Source organism: Elephas maximus, chromosome 2 (genome assembly GCF_024166365.1).
Source record: "Elephas maximus indicus isolate mEleMax1 chromosome 2, mEleMax1 primary haplotype, whole genome shotgun sequence".
Taxonomy (NCBI): Eukaryota; Metazoa; Chordata; class Mammalia; order Proboscidea; family Elephantidae; genus Elephas; species Elephas maximus.
In genome coordinates this window covers 102681068-102701609 of record NC_064820.1, presented here as the reverse complement: position 1 = coordinate 102701609, position 20542 = coordinate 102681068, and the positions used below count along the sequence as shown (strand labels likewise).

At 38.4% G+C, this 20542-nt stretch overlaps 1 protein-coding gene across 1 annotated transcript in view; it reads right to left on the bottom strand.

The window, feature by feature from the left end:
* The window catches only part of FAM81B (family with sequence similarity 81 member B), a 122147-nt gene that overhangs the window by 48718 nt on the left and 52887 nt on the right, over positions 1-20542 (bottom strand). Inside the window, exon 5 of the mRNA XM_049868031.1 lies at positions 16492-16610. Within this exon, the coding sequence (XP_049723988.1) occupies positions 16492-16610 (119 nt within the window). The remainder of the gene's footprint in view (positions 1-16491; positions 16611-20542) is intronic.

The window sequence follows — 20542 nt, the reverse complement described above, 5'->3', positions numbered from 1 at the left end:
TAGCATATAGACAGATTGTGTTTTTTTAAATCCATTCTGCTACTCTCTGTCTCTTTATTGGTGCATTCAGTCCATTTACATTCATTGTAATTATGAATAGGTATGAGTTTAGTGCTGTCATTTTGATGTCTTTTTTTGTATGTTGTTGACAGTTTCTTTTTCCCATTTAATTTTTTGTGCTGAGTAGTTTATCTTTATATATTGTCTTTTCCTCTTATTTGTTGTTGTTGATTTTGTTTTTGTTAAGTCTTTATTTTTGTCTTGTATTTTATTTTGATGAGTAGGATTGTTAGTCTCCTTTGTGGTTACCTTAATATACCCCTATTTTTCTACACTTAAATCTTTTATTTCTTTTTATTGCCTTGACTTCCTCTCCATATGAAAGACCTATGACTACATTTTGTAGTCACTCTTTATTGTTTTAATGTTGCCTTCTTTTACATAATGACATCACTGTTTCCCTGTTCTGAGCGTTTCTTTTAATCTTGATTTATTTTTGTGATTTCCCTATCTGGATTGACATCTGTTTGCTCTGTCCTGTGTGCTAGTCTTGGGTTGATATCTGATATTATTGATTTTCTAAGCAGAGAACTTCCTTTAGTATTTCTTATAGTTTCAGTTTGGTTTTTAAGAATTCCCTAAATGTGTGCTTATCTGGGAATGTCCCAATTTCTCCTTCATATTTGACAGACAGTTTTGCTGGATGTATGATTCTTGGCTGGCAATTTTTTTTCTTCAATGCTTTATATAAGTCATCCCATTGCCTTCTTGCCTGCATGGTTTCTGCCGAGTAGTCCGAGCTTATTTTTATTACTCTCCTTTGTAGGTGACTTTTCATTTATCCCTCGCTGCTCTTAAAATTCTCTTTTTATCTTTGGTTTTGTCAAGTTTGATTATATGTCTTGGAGACTTTCTTTTGAGATCTACCTTATGTGGAGTTTGATAAGCTTCTTGGATAGATATCTTCTCACCTTTTATGATATCAAGGAAGTTTTCTGCCAACAAATCTTCAACAATTCTCTCTGTATTTTTTGTTATCCTTCCCTGTTCTGGTACTCCAATCACTCATAGGTTATTTCTCTTGATAGAGTCCCATATGATTCTTAGGGTTTCTTCATTTAAAAAAAAAATTCTTTTATCTGATTTTCTTTGAATATATTGGTGCCAAGTGTTTTATCTTCAGTCTCATTAATTCTGCCTTCTACTTCCTCAGTTCTGCTCCTCTGACTTTCTCTTGAGTTGTCTAATTTTTTAATTTTATTCATAATTTTCTGAATTTCTGATTGCTGTCTTTCTGTGGATTCTTGCAGCTTATTAAATTTTTTATTATGTTCTTAAATAACGTTTTTAATTTCTTCAACTGCTTTTATGTGTTCCTTGGCTTTTTGCTCTGTTTTAACCCTGATCTCATTCCTGATGTCTTGAAAATTCTGTGTATTAATCTTTGGTATTCTGCCTCTGGTAATTCCAGGAAGATACCTTCATCTGGAAGATTCCTTGATTCTTTGTTTTGAGAGCTTGTTGAAGTGATCATGGTATTGACTGTTGTCTCCAATGCATTCATCAGTTATTGTATTAGTTTATTTTATGTGTGCTTACTCTATCCTAGCTTCTTGCTTTGTTTGTTTTGATATGCCTAAATAGGCTGCTTGAGTGAGCTAGCTTGATTATTTTCACCTTTGAAGCTCTAATATCCTGTCACCAGATGGCTAGAGCTGTTACCAGGTATATAAGCCTAGGAGTCCATTCACTTGTCTTGTGTGGATTCAGCTCAGGTGTCCAAGAAGTTGGTCATCATGTATGTGGTGCAGGCTCTGTCCTGCAGCCTTAGAGGGGAAGGGGTGATCGGTGCAGGTACAGGTATCTGACTGCAGCAAGGAGTCATGCTTTGAACAAGGCAGGGTGCTGACAACCATGCCCCGAGTGTCTGTGAGGAAAGTGTATCCCTGTTCCCTAGAGCGCACAGGTGGGAGAGTTCTGCAGGTGGACCATGGGCACCCTGTGCTTTTGGTTGTAAGGACTGGGAAGTACCACTTATCCTAGGACCCCTGTGGCTGGTGGCTAGGTGATGTGGGTGGAGCCACCAGTTTTTATGCCCCTGATGTGGGTAGGTGAGAACCCTGTTTAATAGGCAAAATGGTTTCAAACCTCAAACACCCACCTCTCCACTGCAGAGCTGAAACAGTTGCAATCCGCCAGCAAGGGCATTTTCTCCTGAAATGGGCCCACACAGGTCCATGCAGGGGCGAAAGGTATTCAAAGTCTGCAGACTGTTTGTGTTTGAACAGGAGCCACTTCTGTCCTAAGCTCCCCAGCCTAGTGGAGCTGGCATTTTTTTCCCCCTATTGTGAATTTATTCCTTCTCCAAGCCTGGGAGAACAGCTCAGAGTGTGCAGCAAGATGTATCTCAGGCCCAGGGAAATCAAGAGCCACTGAAGCCTACTTGGAGGCTGGGGGCATAGTAAAATAAATGGAAGTGCTTAGCTTTTGCCGAGAGCGCCATTCTTCTCTGGTTCCAGAGGTGTGAGTAGGCTGTGCAGCTTGCTGGCTTTCCCTGAGGAAACTACATCCTGAACACTACCACTAGCCCTGCCATGGTCACTCCAGGGAATGGTGCCTGAGGGTTCCCTATGATTGAAGTCCGGCAACTCCTCTCTGATCTGAACCTTCTCTTCCTCTACCTGCCACTCATTCCATTTTCTAACTTTGCCTTTGATGTTTAGTTCTCCTAGCTTGTCATATATATATAATCATTTCACTTATTTTTTGGGGTCTTTTTTGTAAGAGGGATCACTGGATGCATCTGACTACTCCACCATCTTGGTCCCGTGTTCATGTTCTGACGTTTTTGTCATTACAGATTGACTTCTTTGGTTTTCTGTTGTAAATTTTTTAGTTTTGTTATATCCTTAAAAGTTCATTACCTAGGCTGGTATATGGCTGATGCATTCTTGTATCATAGATTCAGGCCATTGTCTAATGTTGTTGGTTCTCTAACCGAAGGACTCCATTTAGTAATCTTGTAAGTTTGGTTCTGTTTTTACATATTCCCTTAATTTCTGTTTAACTGGAAATGTCCTAATTTCACCATCATATTTCGGTGAGAGCTTTGCAGGATATATTATTCTTGATTGGCACTTTTTCTTTCAAGGTTTTATATATGTCGTCCCATTGCCTTCTTGCCTGCTTGGTTTCTGTTGAGTAATCACAGCTTAGTCTTGTTGTTTCCCCTCTGTATGTGACTTTTCATTTTTCTCAAGCTGCTCTCAGGATTCTTTCTTTGTCTTTGGTTTTACTGAGTGTGATTATACGTCTTGGTTATTTTCTTTTGGGCTCTATCCTATATGGCGTTCATTGAGCTTCTTGGATGGTCAGCTTTTCTTCTTTCATGATGATAGGGAAGTTTTCTGTCAACAATTCTTCAATGATCCTTTCTGTGTTCTCCATTTTCTCCCCCGTTCTAGGATTCTGATCACATGTAAATTTTTGCTTTTGATTGTATCCCATATTGTTCTCAAGGTTTCTTCATTTTTTTCTTCATTCTGTTCTCTGATTTTTTTCACGACATGGTTGTCATGGATTGAATTGTGTCAACTTGGCTAGGTCATGATTCCCTTGTATGATTGTCTACCATTTTATCACCTGATGTGATTTCCGTATGTGTTGTAAATCCCATCACTATGATGTAATAAGATGGGTTAGCAGCAGTTATATTGATGAAGTCTGCCAGATTAGGCAGTGTCTTAAGACAATCTTTTTTGAGAAATAAAAGAGAGAAGCAAGCAGAGAGACATGGGAACCTCAGACCACCAAGAAAGCTGTGCTAGGAGCAGAGCACATCCTTTGGACCTGAGGTTCCTGCACTGAGTTGCCCCCAGACTTTAGGGAAGACTGATGACGAGGACCTTCCTCCAGAGTTGATGGAGAGAGCCTTCCTTGGAGCCAGCAGCCTGAATTTGGACTTCTAGCCTACTGGACTGTGAGAGAATGAACTCTTTGTTAAAGCCATTTACTTGTGGTATTTCTGTTATAGCAGCACTAGATGACTAAGATAGTGGTATCCTAGGATTTGTCTTCAATTTAGCTGATCCTGTCTTCTATTTTTTCAGATTTGCTCCTAAAGCCTTCTTTGGCATTGTCCATTTCTGAAATCTTATTTTTTACCTTTTGGATTTCTAATTGCTGTTTTTGTGTGATTTCTAGTTGTTTGTTTATTTTGACATTTTGTTCCTGTTTTATTTTCCTGAATTCTTGCACTGTTTTGTCTGTGTTTTCTGTGATTTTGTCTATTTTTTCCTTATTTTTGTCTGCATTTCCTTCCTCTGTTGAAGAACTCTGAATATTAGAGTTCTGAATTCCGTATCCGGTAGTTACAGTGTCTTTTCTTCTAGCAGAATGTCATTCATTGTTTTATTTTGGTCACTTTCTAGAGCCATCCTTTTTTTTTTTTTTTTAATATGTTTTGATTTTGTCTGTTACCTTTGGGACATTCAGGAATTATTTTCTTTGTTTATTAATTGTAGATTTGTTTGTTTTATTCTGCTTTTTTGTTTTATTTGATTATGTCTGAGCAAGTGGGCTGGGTGTATTTTGTTGCTTGCTCATCTGTGGGCACGATACTTCTCACCATCTTGTACAGGTGGGCAGGGCTGGTTGCTCAGCTATGTGAAGCAGGGCAAGGGAAGTTGGGGACTGGTGGGGATGGGTCATTTGCAGCATGTACTGGGCTGATAGGGCAGGTCTGGTGGCAAGTGTGGGATAGCATCTGGTGGTCTGCACTGGTGCTGCTCAGGGGTGTAATGCTTGGCATCCAGTGCAGATAGGCAGGAGGGAAGAGAAAAAATGGATGTGTGGAACTAAGTTGGTGAGAGAAAGGAGAAAAATAAACAGAACTTCCCCACAAATAAAAAGAAAAAAGTTAAGGAAAAAAGAAAAATTAGTAATATAATGGCGATGTGGTAGGATTCAGCAGGTGGGGGCAGGGCAGACCCAATGAGACCATGTGCTGGTGGCTTTCTAGCCAAGTGGTGTGGCTCGGCCTGTTGAGAAGGGGTATGGGCAGCACAAGGGGCTAGGCAGGCAGGAGAAAGGAAAAGAAAGAAGAGAAAGAGAGGGAAGAAAGAAACAAACAAAAAAAGAAAACAACAACAGCAGAAATAAATATAGCTCTGGGGGAGTGAGCCATTGGGGGCAGGGCAGAATTGGGGCAGTGGGAAGCTGATGTCTCCCTCCATGGGTGGTGCAGCACAGCTCGTCAGGAAGAGGCAGAGACAGCACTGGGCCTAGATGGGAGGGAGAAGGAGAAGGATAAATAAAAATTAAAAATATGGCATTGTGGGAACTGGCCTATGGGGATGGCACAGGCCCCAGGAGGCCATGTGCCAGAGGCTTTCTAGCTATGTGGTACAACACAGTCCATCAAGAAGTGGTGGGGAGGTGTGGTGGGGAGCACACAGGGATAGGTGCATGTGAGAAAGGAAAGAAGGGAGAGAGATAGAAGGAACAAGAAAAAGGAAAAACAAACAGAAATGGTGGTGAGGAGCCAGTCAGTGATGGCAGTGCAGACCTGGGGATGCCATGTACCAGTGACTCTGTAGCCAAGTGTTGTGTCAGGCCCTCTGAGAAGGACAAGGGAGGCACACAGGGGTAGGTTGGCGGAAGAAAGGAAAGAAAGGAGAGAGAGACAGAAGAAACACACACACACACAAAAGCAAAGAAACTAAAAAAACATGGTGCTGAGGGACCTTGTTGGTGTTGGTGGTGTGGACCTGGAGAGGCCATGTGCTGGTGGCTCTCTAGCCTAGCAATGTGGCACAATCTGTCAAGAAGGGGCAGAGACGGCACATGGGGCTAGCTGGGTGGAAGGAAGGAAGGGAGAGAGAGAGAGAGAGAGAGAAGAGACAAACAATCCAAAAAAGCCAAACAACAACAACAAAAATGATGCTGAAGGAGCCAGCAGAGTGGACCCAGGCAGCAGTGAGGTGGTGTCTCTCTGGCTGAGTGATTGTGGCCCACTGGAATGCGGTGGAGGCCACGTAGTGGAAAAAAGGGTGGAGGGTGGGAAAGCGTGTAACCCTGGTTACCAGGTGTTCTGTCTCCTGTTGGGAGCTCCATGAAGTTGCCTTCTCATACCCCCTGTCTGCCATTCTTGGTGGCTGAGGTCCAAGACGGTGAATCCACGTCGTGTAAGCTAGTAGGGGGCCTTCGCTCCATAGCTTTTGTCATTCTCTGTTCTCTGTCAGTTTCTTATTCCTTTCAGTGCTTGATATAGTTTTTTATGCTTTCACTTGACTCTTAGGGTTCCAGGATTGATGTTTGTATTTGTTTTACTTAGTTTTTCAGGTCTTTGCTGCAGAGGGATAGCATGCTGCTTCTGTCTATAGTGCCATGTTTGCTCTGCCTACTGCTTTTGCTATTTTAAGGAAGAAACTCTGTGAGATCAGGTGGAGTTGAAGATTAACCATTTTCCCATCTTGTTGGGGAACAAAACACACAGAACTGTTTCCCCTTCCCCACCACCAACCAAGGCCTTTCTTGGGAAGGAGCAGGTTATATACTCTGTTAATCAGTATCCTTTCATGTATGTATGAAGGATAGGATGGAGAGCCCTGAAGGACTATGAATTTTGTGTATCTGAGTTATCAGAGATTACATTGAAGTTCACCATTTTATAAAATCACTGTTTTGACTATCACCAAATAATATTTATCAGGAACCAGGTTTTCATGTTGTCATGCTAAGAGATGTAAATACTGTTTTCTTTATGACTGTCAACATTTTTTAGGATCCAGAAATAATTTTTTTCCTTAAGGTTTTTGGTGCCAAAGAGTTGAGCCAAATGTGGGTAAGATGGTAATTTTGCCTGTGCCATCCCTTGATCACATAATCTGGACATGTTATCAGGAGGGACCAGCCCCTGGAGAAGGACATGGTGCTTGGTAAACTAGACAGTCAGTGAAAAAGAGGAAGGCCCTCACTGAGATGGATTGACACAATGGCTGCAACAATGGGCTCAAGCATAACAACGACTGTGAGGATGGTGCAGGACTGGGCAGTGTTTCGTTCTGTTGTAAATAGGGTTGCTATGAGTCAGAACCAACTGGACAGCACCTAATGACAACAACATCTCTTGAAGGGATACCAGGTGACTAAGTTGGGGAATGAGGATGCTGCTGGCAGAAAGAAAAGTCAATTAATCTGATTTAGAATGGGAGCTGGACAGCATGCACAAGTCATGGGCAAAAGCATTTCACGTATTTGTACATGTAAGCTTTTCATTCTCAGAATAAAATCTCTACTACTGGTTAGTTAGACTATCTTTATATGACTCCATATTCAGAGCCCAAAGATGGCAAAGAAGTGGTTGCTGCTACCACCACTCTCTGCTGCCTCCCCTTCCCTTTGTCCTCCACTCTCAGGGACAGCCAGTCTGTGTAGTGCTGACTAGTTTTAAGAACTTGGTCTCTGGTATCAGCCTTTTGAATCCTGCTTCTGTCACTTCCTAGGTTTGTGATTTGGGACAAGTCTCTTAACATCTATGAGCTTGAGTTTTCCTCAACTGAGAAAAGATGGTAATGATGCCAAGGTCACTGCACAATTTGTTCACCACACAACAACTCCAGGGGGTGCCAAACACATGGGTGACATTGTGAATAGTGTCCTCTCGAATGTGTCTATGCTCAAGCTATAAAACTATAAATGGCTGTCCTGTATAATGTTACTTTACAAGGTTAAGGATGAAAGGAGATGATTAATATAAAGCACTTAGCATGAAATGTGGCACAGAGGAAGTACCCACACAAGATTAGCAGCTATTATTTATTTTCTCTTCTTGAGAGTTGCCACCTATTCATTCTCACCATTCCCCACCCTAATCCCACACTCTGAAGTCAAGGGTTAGTGGTTTTCAATGGCACATTCTATATTCCCAAAGGAAATTTCTCCTTTTTTTAGAATGATTTTATTGTTTCTATTAAAATAGTACGTGCTCAGTTAACATCATCCCAAATTCCACCTCTCAGAAATAATTAGTTTTAATATTTAGATATCATTTCATTCATCATTTTATATATATTACCCTGTTGCCATTGAGGTGATTCCAACTCATAGCGACCGTATAGGACAGAGTAGAACTGCCCCATAGAGTTTCCAAGGAGCACTTGGTGAATTTGAACAGGTGACCTTTTGGTTAGCAGCCGTAGTAGCACTTAACCATGATGCCACCAGGGTTTTATTACATATAATATATATACACACATATATGTATATACATATACACACACATAGGAAGAATGATAGGCAATTTTAGATGAACAGGATTATATTATATATATATCAATTTTAATTAAAAGGGTTACATTTACTTTTATTTGAATTTAACCCAAGGAAATGTAGCTGTAGTTATAAAATTGTTGAACTTCAGATATATATTTTTCACTACAAGAGACATTTGATCTCAAAAAAAAAGTTATAAAACTATAAGATTGAAATGATTATATTTATATTCTTGCTGCCTCAACAGTTTTTGTTAATATTTTATTATTTTTAAAATGTCAAGTTTTCATAAGCATAAAAGTGGAAATCAATAACAAAAAAGCAGGGGAAATAAATCAAATACTTGGAAACTGAACAATACCCTGCTCACAAAAGACTGGGTGATAGAAGATATTAAGGATGGAATAAAGACATTCATAGAATCCAATGAGAATGAAAACATTTCCTATCAGAACCTTTGGGACACAGCAAAAGCAGTATTCAGAGGTCAGTTTATATCAATAAACGTACACATACAAAAAGAAGAAAGGGACAAAATCAAAGAATTATCCCTACAACTTGAACAAATAGAAAGAGAGCAACAAAAGAAACCCACAGACATCAGAAGAAAACAATAAAAATTGGAGCTGAACTAAGTGAAATAAAAAACAGAAAAACAATTGAAAGAATTAACAAGACCAAAAGCTGGTTTTTTGAAAAAATCAACAAAATTGATAAACCATTGGCCAAACTGACAAAAGAAAAACAGGAGAGGAAGCAAAGGACTGAATAAGAAATGAGATGGGCGATATCACAACAGACCCAACTGAAATTAAAAGAATCATCTCGGATTACCATGAAAAATTGTACTCTAACAAATTTGAAAACCGAGAAGAAATGGATGAATTTCTAGAAACACATTACCTACCTAAACTAACACAAACCGAGGTAGAACAGCTAAATAGACCCATGACAAAAGAAAGGATTGGAAAGGTAATCAAAAAACTCCCAACAAAAAAAACCTACGGCCCTGACATCACTGCAGAGTTCTACCAAACTTTCAGAGAAGAGTTAATACCACTACTACTAAAATGTCAAGTTTTATGACATTTACATTTTGTTTTGTAACTAGAATTCCCACTGTTGGTTAATATTCGTTCTGTATTTAGATTTTATGTTGACTGACATTCCTTTTAAACCACGATTTATTTTTTGAGATATTTATTTTGATTTATTTCTTGAATGATCAGATTTTGTTATCCAAAAGATTTCAAAAGAAGGGCTCTAGAGTGTTGAAATTTCTAAGAACAGAGTGCTAGAGAATGTTCTGATATACTTGAAAAGTAACTCAGTTGGGATGACATTATTGGATCACTTTTTCTTTCATTCAGAGCTTGATAGACATTGCTCCACTCTTCTGGCACTGGTTAAGGTGGAGAATTTGAGGCTTTCTGAATTTTTTCCTCTTTTATTGATTTACTTTTTTTGCCTGATTGTCCAATGACTTTTTATCCTTGATGTTCAGTAACTTTAATGAGGATATCTTGGCTTAATTATTTTATATTACTATTTCAAAGGTCAGTTGCCCCTTTTGATCAATAGATTCAAATCTCTGTTTCAAGAAACTTATTATCTCTTATAGCCATGAATTTTTTTTCTGAAGAATTTTTTTTATTTCTTCTATAGGAGCCCCTATTAGGTCTATGTTGGATGAGTTTTCTTTGTCTACCATATACATCTTCTATTCTCTTTCTGTGTATATATATATGTATGTATATACCCATGATGGTTAAGATTTTGTGTCAACTTGGCTGGGCCATGATTCTCAGTGTTTTGGCAGTTGTGTAATGCTGTGATCACTTCCCTGTTGAGATTTGATACATGATCACCCCAATGATGGGATGTGCTGTGGTACCGGCGGGGCCAGGGCCTGTGGGGGCTCAGCCTCATCTCTCCACCGTCTACCACCTAGCTCTTCCTGCTTGCCTTGCTGGGGCTTTTTCCTCTTCTAGGTCCTGCAGCTGGCTCCTGTTCGTCTGACCTCCAGTTCTTGGGACTTGTGTTAGCAGCTTACCTGCAGTCTTGCCTACTGATCTTGAAATTTGTTGATCTCCACGGCCTGCAACAGCCCTGCTTTCCAGCCTTCTGATCTTGGGTTTGCCAGCCCCTCAGGCTATGTGAATCAGGGCAATCCTTTTTTCCCGCCCATGGACTTGGGGTGTCACAGACTTAAAAACCACACCAGCCATTTCCTTGATATAAATCTCTCTCTGTCTGTCTTTCTATATGTGTACTCTTTACTGGTTTTGTTTCTTTAGAGAACCTCGCCTAAGACAATACCCAACACCAATCTGTCAGTTTGTCATACTGTAATGACTTTTGTGTTGCTATGATGCTAGAAGCTATGCCATCAGTATTTCAAATACTAGCAGGGTCACCCATGGTGACAGGTTTCAGTGGAGCTTCTAGGCTAAGACAGAAGCCAATGAAAAACTTATGAATTACAACAGAACATTGTCCAAATCACTGACTTTGGGTACGTCATTAGAGGGATCAGTCACTAGAGGAGAACATCATGTGTGGTGAAGTAGAGGGCCATGAGGGTGAGGGAGACCCTCGGTGAGATGGATTGGCACAAAAGCCGCAACCACAGACTCTAGCGTGCCAGTAATTGTGAAGATGATGAAGGGCTGGCAACATTTCATTCTGTTGTACATAAGGCCATTGTACTGTACTTGAATCTGAGTCAACTCAACGGTGGCTCTCTCTCTGTCTTATCTGTTATCAGAAACTCTGGTGGCATAGTGGTTAAGTGCTATGGCTGCAGCCAAAATGTCTGCAGTTTGAATCCACCAGGCATTTCTTGGAAACTCTATGGGGTAGTTCTACTCTGTCTTATAGGGTCACTATGAGTCAGAATTAATGGCAATGGGTTTGGTTTTTTTAAATCTGTTATGGATTAAATTGTGCCCTCCAAAAATATGTTGTAAATCCTACTATGCCTGTGGTTATAATCCCATTTGGTAATAGGGTTTTCTTTGTTATGCTGTGAGATAGTATTAGTGTAGGTGTGTCTTGAGTCAATTTCATCATGAAACCTTTGAGAGCCAGACTTCATTGGGACTGCCTTCTTTTCCCAGGTCTCGAAAATTTTCCACCTTTGACAGGATACAGTCTTACCACTTTTCTATAGTTTGTTTTAGTGGAAAATATTCAAATTTTCCTTCTGTGACAGATTCACACCTTACACAGCTTCTGGCATTTGCAGGTTTTACTGGATAAAAGAGGCAGATTAAGCAAGGAAGCAAGGAAGTACAGTTGGGGGTAAGATAGATGCAATGCCACAAGAAGATCACCAAGGAGCCAAGGAAAAGAAGGAGACACCGATCTTCCCCCAGAGCTGACAGAGAAAGAATGACTTCCTGTAGAGCCAGAGCCCTGAATTCAGGCTTCAAGCCTCCTAAACTGTGAGAAAAAAAATTTGTTAAAGTCATCCACTTGTGGTATTTCTGTTATAGCAATGCTAGATAACTAAGACACGCTCTATCTATCTATCATATGTTATATTCTTTCACTTGGTCCCTGAGGAATTCCAGTTTATCTATCTCCTTTCATTATTTTATAATCTCCTTTCAGGAAAATCTTTTATTTCTCAATTTTAAAATTAATTTTTGTTTTATCAAAGTAAAACATGCCTGCGGTTTAAAAGTCAATAATAACCAAAGGTTAATAAAAAACAAAAATTATACTGGTTCCTTGCCCTGCCTATCTCTACTTCTTTCAGTTCCTCTCCCTAGAAGAAATCTTGAGTTATTTAGATGTTTCTTCTGGCGTTAAAAAAAAAAAAGACCAAAAAAAAAAATTTTTTTTTTTTTTGTTATGGTAGATGAAGGTTTAGTTCTTTTACACTGTCATGTCTTTTGTTTCCCCTCTACCATCATCCCAAAGTAGTCATGTTATAATTTTTTATTATATCCATATTCAGTTTATATTATTATGCCAATGAAAATATTATTTACAGCTGAGTTTTGAAGTATACAATTTTTCTTTACTTTCCTACTTTTTATTTCTCCCGATGTTAATAAGCATCTTTTCATAAAATCTGATTAGTTTTCTTTGTAGCTATACCTTCCCACACCTCCAATAGCCTCTGAATAGAATTTTCTGGGGGTCATTCACATCAGTTAGTCTATCAATTTCAATTTCTTTCTTGGAGACTTCTCTCCTGGAAACTTTCATTCTCTTTCTATCTGGGATTTCTTTCTGTTGTCGTTCTTGGAAATCCCTTTGCTTTAGTGTTAAAATGGATTTCCTGTTTCCTGGATTTTTTTATCCTTCCCTATTCTTCGTTTGTTAGTTTGGTGGAGGATACCCTCTAGTGGCTTTGTTACCTGAAGCAGGTCCTGCCCAGTTTGGCTTTTAGTCAATCAAAGCACACCATGGTAGGTGAGGAGAGAGTAAGAGCTTTTTACTGGAAGTACATGAGCAAGGAGCAGAGAGGTGGGCTCTCAAATTCCATGTCTTGACCTGTTGGAAGCTCAGTCTTGTATATGGTTTCAAATAAGGTAGTTCATACAAATTTCAGGGGTTACAAAGGCTGCTGTGGCATGCAGGTGCAGTAGAGTTGTTTACACTACCTTTTCTTAGAGAAAATGGAATCTAACTCCACCTTGGAGCGGTAACTTTACTATGCTAATGAGAACTTTGGGTGACTTTTAAGTTTTAGTAGGCTCAAACTGGTTTAGAAAGAGGAGCTTATCTTAATTTTGAAAAACAGTCTGAAACTTCAAAATGTTCTTTTGTGGTTCTAATCAGGACATACAGAAGCTATGTTACGTTTTGAGAAGAGGCTGTATTTTAGAGTTCAGCTGAGATGGTATGATGCCTCACTTGGGCCTTGCTATCGGCTTCCTGAGAAAGGGTTCATAACCTGTTGCCATCAAGTAGATTTCGACTCACAGTGACTCTTTAAACTGTTTCTTCTGTGCCTGTTATGGATTAAATTGTGTCCCCCCAAAATGTGTGTCAACTTGTCTAGGCCATGATTCCCAGTATTGTGTCATTTTTCACCATTTTGTGATCTGATTATCCTATGTGTTGTAAATCCCAACCTCTGTGCTGTTAATGAGACAGGATTAGAGGCAGTCATGTTAATGTGGAAGGACTCAATCTATAGGATTAGGTTATATCTTGAGTCAATCTCTTTTGAGATATAAAAGAGAGAAGCCAGCAGAGAGGAAGGGGACTCACATCACCAAGAAAGAAGTGCCTGGAGTAGAGATTGTCCTGTGGACCTGGGGTCCCTGCATTGAGACGCTTTGAGACCAGGGGAAGATTGATGACAAGGACCTTCCCCTAGAGCATCCAGAGAAAGAAAGCCTCCCCCTGGAGCTAGTGCCCTTACTTTGGACTTCTAGCCTCCTAGACTATGAAAAAAAAAAAAAAAAAAAGACTATGAGAGAATAAATTTCTGTTTGTTAAAGCCATCCACATGTGGTATTTCTCTTATAGCAGCACTAGATAACTAAGACAATGCCTTTCAGGATTACGACTCTTGATTTGGGGGAAATCACTTTGTTCAAGGTCTAACGAAGCCTGTATCAGTCCAAACATCACAATATTTGTTGGTAAATTTGCTGTTTGCGGTTAGTAATTATGACAACTCTTTAGTTATATTAAAGATAGAGTGTTTGTTTTCCTTCTATTTTTCATTGGCTTTGAGGTGTTCCAAGTGAGAAAAGTCGAGTAAAAATGTCTTTATTCTTCTAGCTTTAACCAGCAGTCCTTAAATTTTCAGAAATTAACAATCTCTCTGTAATATCTTTGCTGTTCCCTCCAAGAACATGCTTTTTACTTTTAATCACATATCAAAACAATTCATATATATTTTTTCCCAAATGGAGATCTACCTTGAGGCTCCAAAGAGCCAAATGTAGCTCAGTTGGTGACCTCCTCTGGTGACTGCTGCAGGTTGTTGTTTATATCGACCCCTGTTGGTGCCCTTTAGAGCCCGGGTGGTGCAGGAGTTAAGAGTTCAGCTGCTAAACAAAGAGTTGGCAGTTCAAATCCACCAGTTGCTCCTTGGAAACCACGTGGGGCAGTTCTACTCTGTTTTATAGGGTCACTATGAGTCAGAATCCACTTGATGGCCATGGGTTTGGTTTTGTTTCTTGGGTGCCCTTGGCATACTCACCTTTTCCCTTTTCACATGTGAGACTAATCGGTCAAATAGGTGTGAGGGTGTCAAATGCAGGCTGGGCAACTTTGAGAATCTCATCTTATTGGAAGCAGTTGGTTTAAACTACTGCTGTGTTGGGGGTGGGAAATAAGTGTGAAATTCATGGCAGTTATCAATGACTGAGCTTGGTTTATGAAACAGAAAACTGCTAAAATTATGTTAAAATAGTTTAATTTCACTTATGCCAAAATGCTAATTGGAATTAAGGTCAAAATAGGTTGGAAGACAGTAATTAATCTGCCTCAGGTTGTCCTTAAGGCACTTGTCTGGCAAAAACACGGAAAAGAAACAGGAGAAGAAGGGTGACTTTAAGTTTCATGGCTTTTAGGCAGATTCTGTTTCAAATTACTAAAGAGATTTCAGAAATTTCCCCTAGAAGTGAGATATTTCAGGAAAAATGAAACTTTTTTCCTGAAATCACTACTTCAGATTGAGAGGAAATAAGTTAATAAGAAGCTGGAGCAGAAAAAAGGGAGCTGCACATCTTCTCCTTGATATAATTCCATTCACCTCTTAGTTTCATTTAAATCTATTTGTTATTTTGTCTTGTGTGTAAAATAAGATTTACAAGAGCAAAATGCTGTTTGTAAGTGGTTTACAGAAAGAAGCAGACATTGAGAACGTTATTAGCACACCACCAAATTGAACCAAACCGCAAGTTTCATTCAAAACAGATTTGGTGCTTAGCTTTTTTGCAAAAACATGGCACATGTAAGTAGGGTGGTGGGTTTGTGGGGGTTGGTTTTATTATTTTGCTTCATAATGTATCCAATATTATAAAAATTCTTTTGTATGTATCAAATATTATATAAAAATATGTGACTTTATATATTTAAAAATATAGTTATACATATATAAAATAATTATATATGTGAGTGTGTGTGTGTGTATAATCCAACTCAGGACCTCTTCATCACCCACCTCTTCTTAAATGAAAACTCTGAAATACCATAACCAAAATACTCTTCTCACAGGTAAGCCCTTGAATATATCACAGTAATTCATCCCTCAGTTCTTCTGTGCATATTTTTCCTGTTACGTGAAGTGTCTTTCCCACCTTCTTATCTAACTACTATAAATCCTTCAAAACTTATCTCAAGTGTCAACCTCTGTCACCTCCTCTGGAAAGTCTTCCTTATGTCCCAATCTTATTTAGATATTCCAGGGCACCTCGGCTTTCATCATAAAAAAAACCTTAATTGCGGATTGATAGAGCTTGTTTTCTCAGCTAAACTGTGGACAGATATGAGACCAGGACCATGTCTCTGAATCTCTGAGGCCCAGCACATTGTCTGGCATGTGGTAAGTGCTCAATACATTTTGGTTGAGTCCAATGGATACCCCAGGAGAGGTTTGTTTTAAGTGTCAGTCATCTACTTCTTACTTGGTCATTGATACCTCAGAGCAGATTAAGAAGATGGAGGTGTGGGTATTCCAGGAGGGAAGAGAGAGGTACTGGCAGAAGATGCAGAGATGGAAATATGTCCATAATCAGCCATTCACAAGCCATCTTTGATGTGTCTGCCAGAGTGGTCCTGCCATTGTCAATGCCTACAGATTTTTGGTGAGCTGTATACCTTTAATTATTTTGTTATTCAAAACCTTATCCATTTGGTAGTAATTCTCTTTTTAAATAATTTTGTTTGTTTTTAATGCTTAATCTTTGGAATTTGACATAGCTGGGGGTTTTTATGAGGGTGCGTCTGTGTATGGGTGTTGGCATGTGGGCAATTGAGGGTAGTAAAGAAGATATTCTGGTGATTTCTGGGTGGAACCAAAGTGGACATTTTGCATAAAGAGGCTTTTATGTGAAATCTTGGATATCACAGGCAGCATGAGACTCAAAGTCCGATGATACACTTTCTCAACCACTATCACATCAGTTTAGCTTAATGTAAAAAGACAGTATCTTGTTTTTCACAATATTGAACTTATTCGGGAATGAGAATACAGTGGCGAAGAACTGACTGCTAAATGCTAGTTAGTAAACTTCTTCTCACCTGGCTACTCTTCCTCGAAGATCTCCAACTCCTTGTAGGTGTTTGGTGTTTAGCTCCTGTACTGCAAAATTAGTTCCTGTGGCCGCCTGGTCTCGAACTCTTATTTGTTCTTCTAAGACCTATAATTTTGAGTTAAAATTCTCATTAATTTCCCATCACACATAAGGAGAAACAATCCAATGCTTGTTGTTAGGTTGAGAATGTAGATGAGTAAGATAGTCCTGTCTGAGAGATATAGGGGGTAGGGGGTGGGAATGGTGCCCTCTAGCCTATTGTTGCCAGGTAGAAATGATATTTCTACAGAAGTCAGAAATCCAGATTTTATGTGAAATCTCCCAATTTTTAAATATTGATATATTATTAGAGATCTTTTATAAATACTATATGGATCAAACAAAATGTACTTATTGGTCTGATATGGCTATGGGTTGCCATTTGGGGATCAATGTTTTAAAAGCTTTGCACAAAGAACTATTCCACAACTGGTGGTAAGTTTAGAAAAAGTGATTTTTAATATGGCATTAGGCAAGGCCCTTTATGGATTGAATCTGAACCACAGTGAAGCTATCATATTGAACACAGTCCAATTCGGATCAAATTGTTTCTCATCTGGTTGTAGAAGAAGTTTATTGTTGCAGATTTCTTAGAGAACATGAGAGATTTATGGCTTGAGAATGTTCAGATTTTGTCCTGGTGTATTTTAACTATTTATTACGTCTTGGTATTCTGGAAATCAAACTGACTTTCCTATACCACCAGGTTGGTGGTCCTGAGAACAGTGGTTTACATTTTTTTTGGTACCATATATAAGTATTTATTTGAAAACTGAAATAATTCTGTTTGTCTGAAAAGAAAATTTATGTCTTACTTGACATTCAAACAAATTTTATTGTAGTATGAAAAGAGGAATTAGGAATAATTTATACAAAAATCATTTGGATTTACTCTGAAGTCAGTGAGAGCATAGAACTTTGGAAAATACAAAAAAATTTGTGATTTAAGGAAATGTTCTAGTTTAGTTATTATATTTGACCAAGACCTGAACTATGTTTAAACTTATGTTTATGAATTTTCCTACAAATAGAAGGATTTTTATAGCAAGTGAGTTATAGAAATTTCAAAGACCATATTAAGAATCTTTCCCATTTGTAAACTGGCAGATTGAGACAACCTAAAGGCAGATAAAGCCTTAAAAATGAAGTCATTAATGTGTCAAAAACACTAGCTAGAGATTTTTTTTTAGAGAATAATGTTAAAAGGGAAGTTGCCCTACTAGATATTAAAATGTTTTATGAAACAAAGATAAAGTAAATCAGTGTAGTGCTGGTATGCACCCAAATAGATCCATGTAATGTAACAAGGACTGTGGTAAATGTGAGGAAGAAATATACTACACAATAAAAAAAAATTTTTTTAATACAAGAGACTCACAAATCAATGAGAGAAGAACTTCACAAATCATGTTGGGATCTCTGATTACTTACTCCTCATAAAACAAGGAATTATATCATTACCTCGTATCATACATGAAAATAAAAGTTCGAAAAAATATATTAAAAAAAAAAAAAACTAATAATATAAAATAAAATAAAAAACTAATCCCTAAAAATAAAATATAACAGAGATGACTTCATCTCTAAATGAAGAATTTTCTAATGAGAAAAATCGCAAAACAAAACTTTATAAAAATCTTGCAAAAACATTATAAATGCAATTAAAATACAAATAAAAAACAAGAAAAATATTTATAGGCAATGTTTTTACCAAGGCTTTCAGTAGTGTGGCAGAACCAGCACGCATCTGCTTTAAGAACTGATTGCGATATCCCTTCCCATCTTCCTGCTCAGTTATAGTAGGGGTATTTACACCATGGAAATGGCAAATACTATAAACCAGGTTTCCTTTTTCTCTGGATAGCTGATTGTTAAACATTTACAAACCAATGGTTGCTATCCTTAATATGTAAAAAAGCTCATCAATCAATAAGAATTAAAAGCCACTAAAACCCGAGAGATAAATTGGCAAAAGACATGAACAGATTATTGACAGTGGAAATGAAAAATTTTATGGTGGAAAGTCTCATTTCTCTCTATCGAATTGTTGTTGTTAGGTGCCATGGAGTCAGTTCTGACTCATAGCAACCCTATATGTACAATAGAATGAAACACTGCCCAGTCCTGCGCCATCTTCACAATCATTGTTTTGCTTGAGCCCATTATTGCAGCTACTGTGTCAATCCATCTTGATGGGAGTCTTCCTCATTTTCACTGACCCTCTACTTTACCAAGCATGATGTCGGTCTCCAGGGACTGATACCTCCTGATAACATGTCCAAAGTATGTGAGACAAAGTCTTGCTATCTTTGCTTCTAAGAAGCATTCTGATTGTACTTCTTCCAACACAAGTTTGTTCATTCTTTTGGCAGTTCATGGTATGTTCAATATTCTTCACCAACATCACAATTCAAAGGCGTCAATTCTTCTTCAGTCTTCCTTATTCATCTTCTAGCTTTTGCATGCATATGAGGTGATTGAAAATACCGTAGTTTGAGACAGGCAAACCTTAGTCTTAAGGTGACATCTTTGCTTTTCAGCACTTTAAAGAGGTCTCTTGCAGCTCTTTTTCCCGATGCAATGTGTCTTTTGATTTCTTGACTATTGCTTCCATGGGTGTTCATTGTGGACCCAAGTAAAATGAAATCCTTGACAGCTTCAATCTTTTTTCCATTTATCATGAGGCTTATTGGTCCAGCTGTGAGAATTTTTGTTTTCTTTATCTTGAGGTATAATCCATATTGAGGGCTGTGGTCTTTGATCTTCATCAGTAAGTGCTTCAAATCTTCTTCACTTTCAGCCAGCAGATTGTGTCATCTGCCTAACACAGATTGTTAGTCTTCCTCCAATTCTGATGCCACATTCTTCTTCATACAGTCTAGCTTCTCAGATTATTTGCTTAGCATACAGATTGAATGAATATAGTGAAAGGATATAACCCTGACGCACATCTTTCCTGACTTTAAACCATGTACTATCCCCTCATTTTGTTCGAATGAGTGCCTCTTGATCTATGTACAGGTTCCTCATGAGCACAATTAAGTGTTCTGGAATTCCTATTCTTTGCAATGTTATCCATAATTTTTTACGATCCACACAGTGGAATTCCTTGGCATAGTCAATAGAACACCAATAAAAAAAAAAAAAAAAAAAATTTTTTTTAAACATCTTTCTGGTATTCTCTGCTTTCAGCCAGGACCCATCTGACATAAAAATGATAGCCGTTGTTCCATGTCCTCTTCTGAATCCAGCTTGAATTTCTGGCAGTTCCCTGTCGATATGCTGCTACAACCATTTTTTAATGATTTCCAGTAAAGTTTTACTTGTATGTGATATTAATGATATTGTTTGACAATTTTCACATTCAGTTGGACCACCTTTCTTGGGAATAGGCAAAAAATGGGTTTTTTCCAGTCAGTTGGCTAGGTAGCTGTCTTTCATATTTCTTGGCATGGACAAGTGAGCCCTTCCAGCACTGCATCCTTTTGTTGAAACATCTCAATTGGTATTCTGCCAATTCCTGGAAACTTGTTGTTTGCCTGTGCCTTCAGTGAAGCTTGGACTTCTTCCTTCAGTGCCATCAGTTCCTGATCATATCCTACCTCCTGAAATGGTTGAATATCGACCAGTTCCCTGAATTCCTTCCATCTTTTTTTGATGCTTCCTGCATCGTTTAATATTTTCCCCTTAGAACCCTTCAATATTGCAACTTGAGGCTTGAATTTTTTCTTTAGTTCTTTCAGCTTGAGAAATGCTGAGCATGTCCTTCCCTTTTGGTTTTGTATCACCATGTCTTTGCTCATGTCATTATAATAATTTGGTTTGTTTTCTCTAGCTGTCCTTTGAAATTTTACGTCCAGCTCTTTTACTTCATCATTTCTTCCTTTCACTCTAGCTACTTGACATTTAACAGCAAGTTTCAGAATCTCTTCTTACATCCATTTTAATCTTTTCTTTCTCTCCTGTCTTTTTAATGACCTCTTCCTTTCTTCATATGT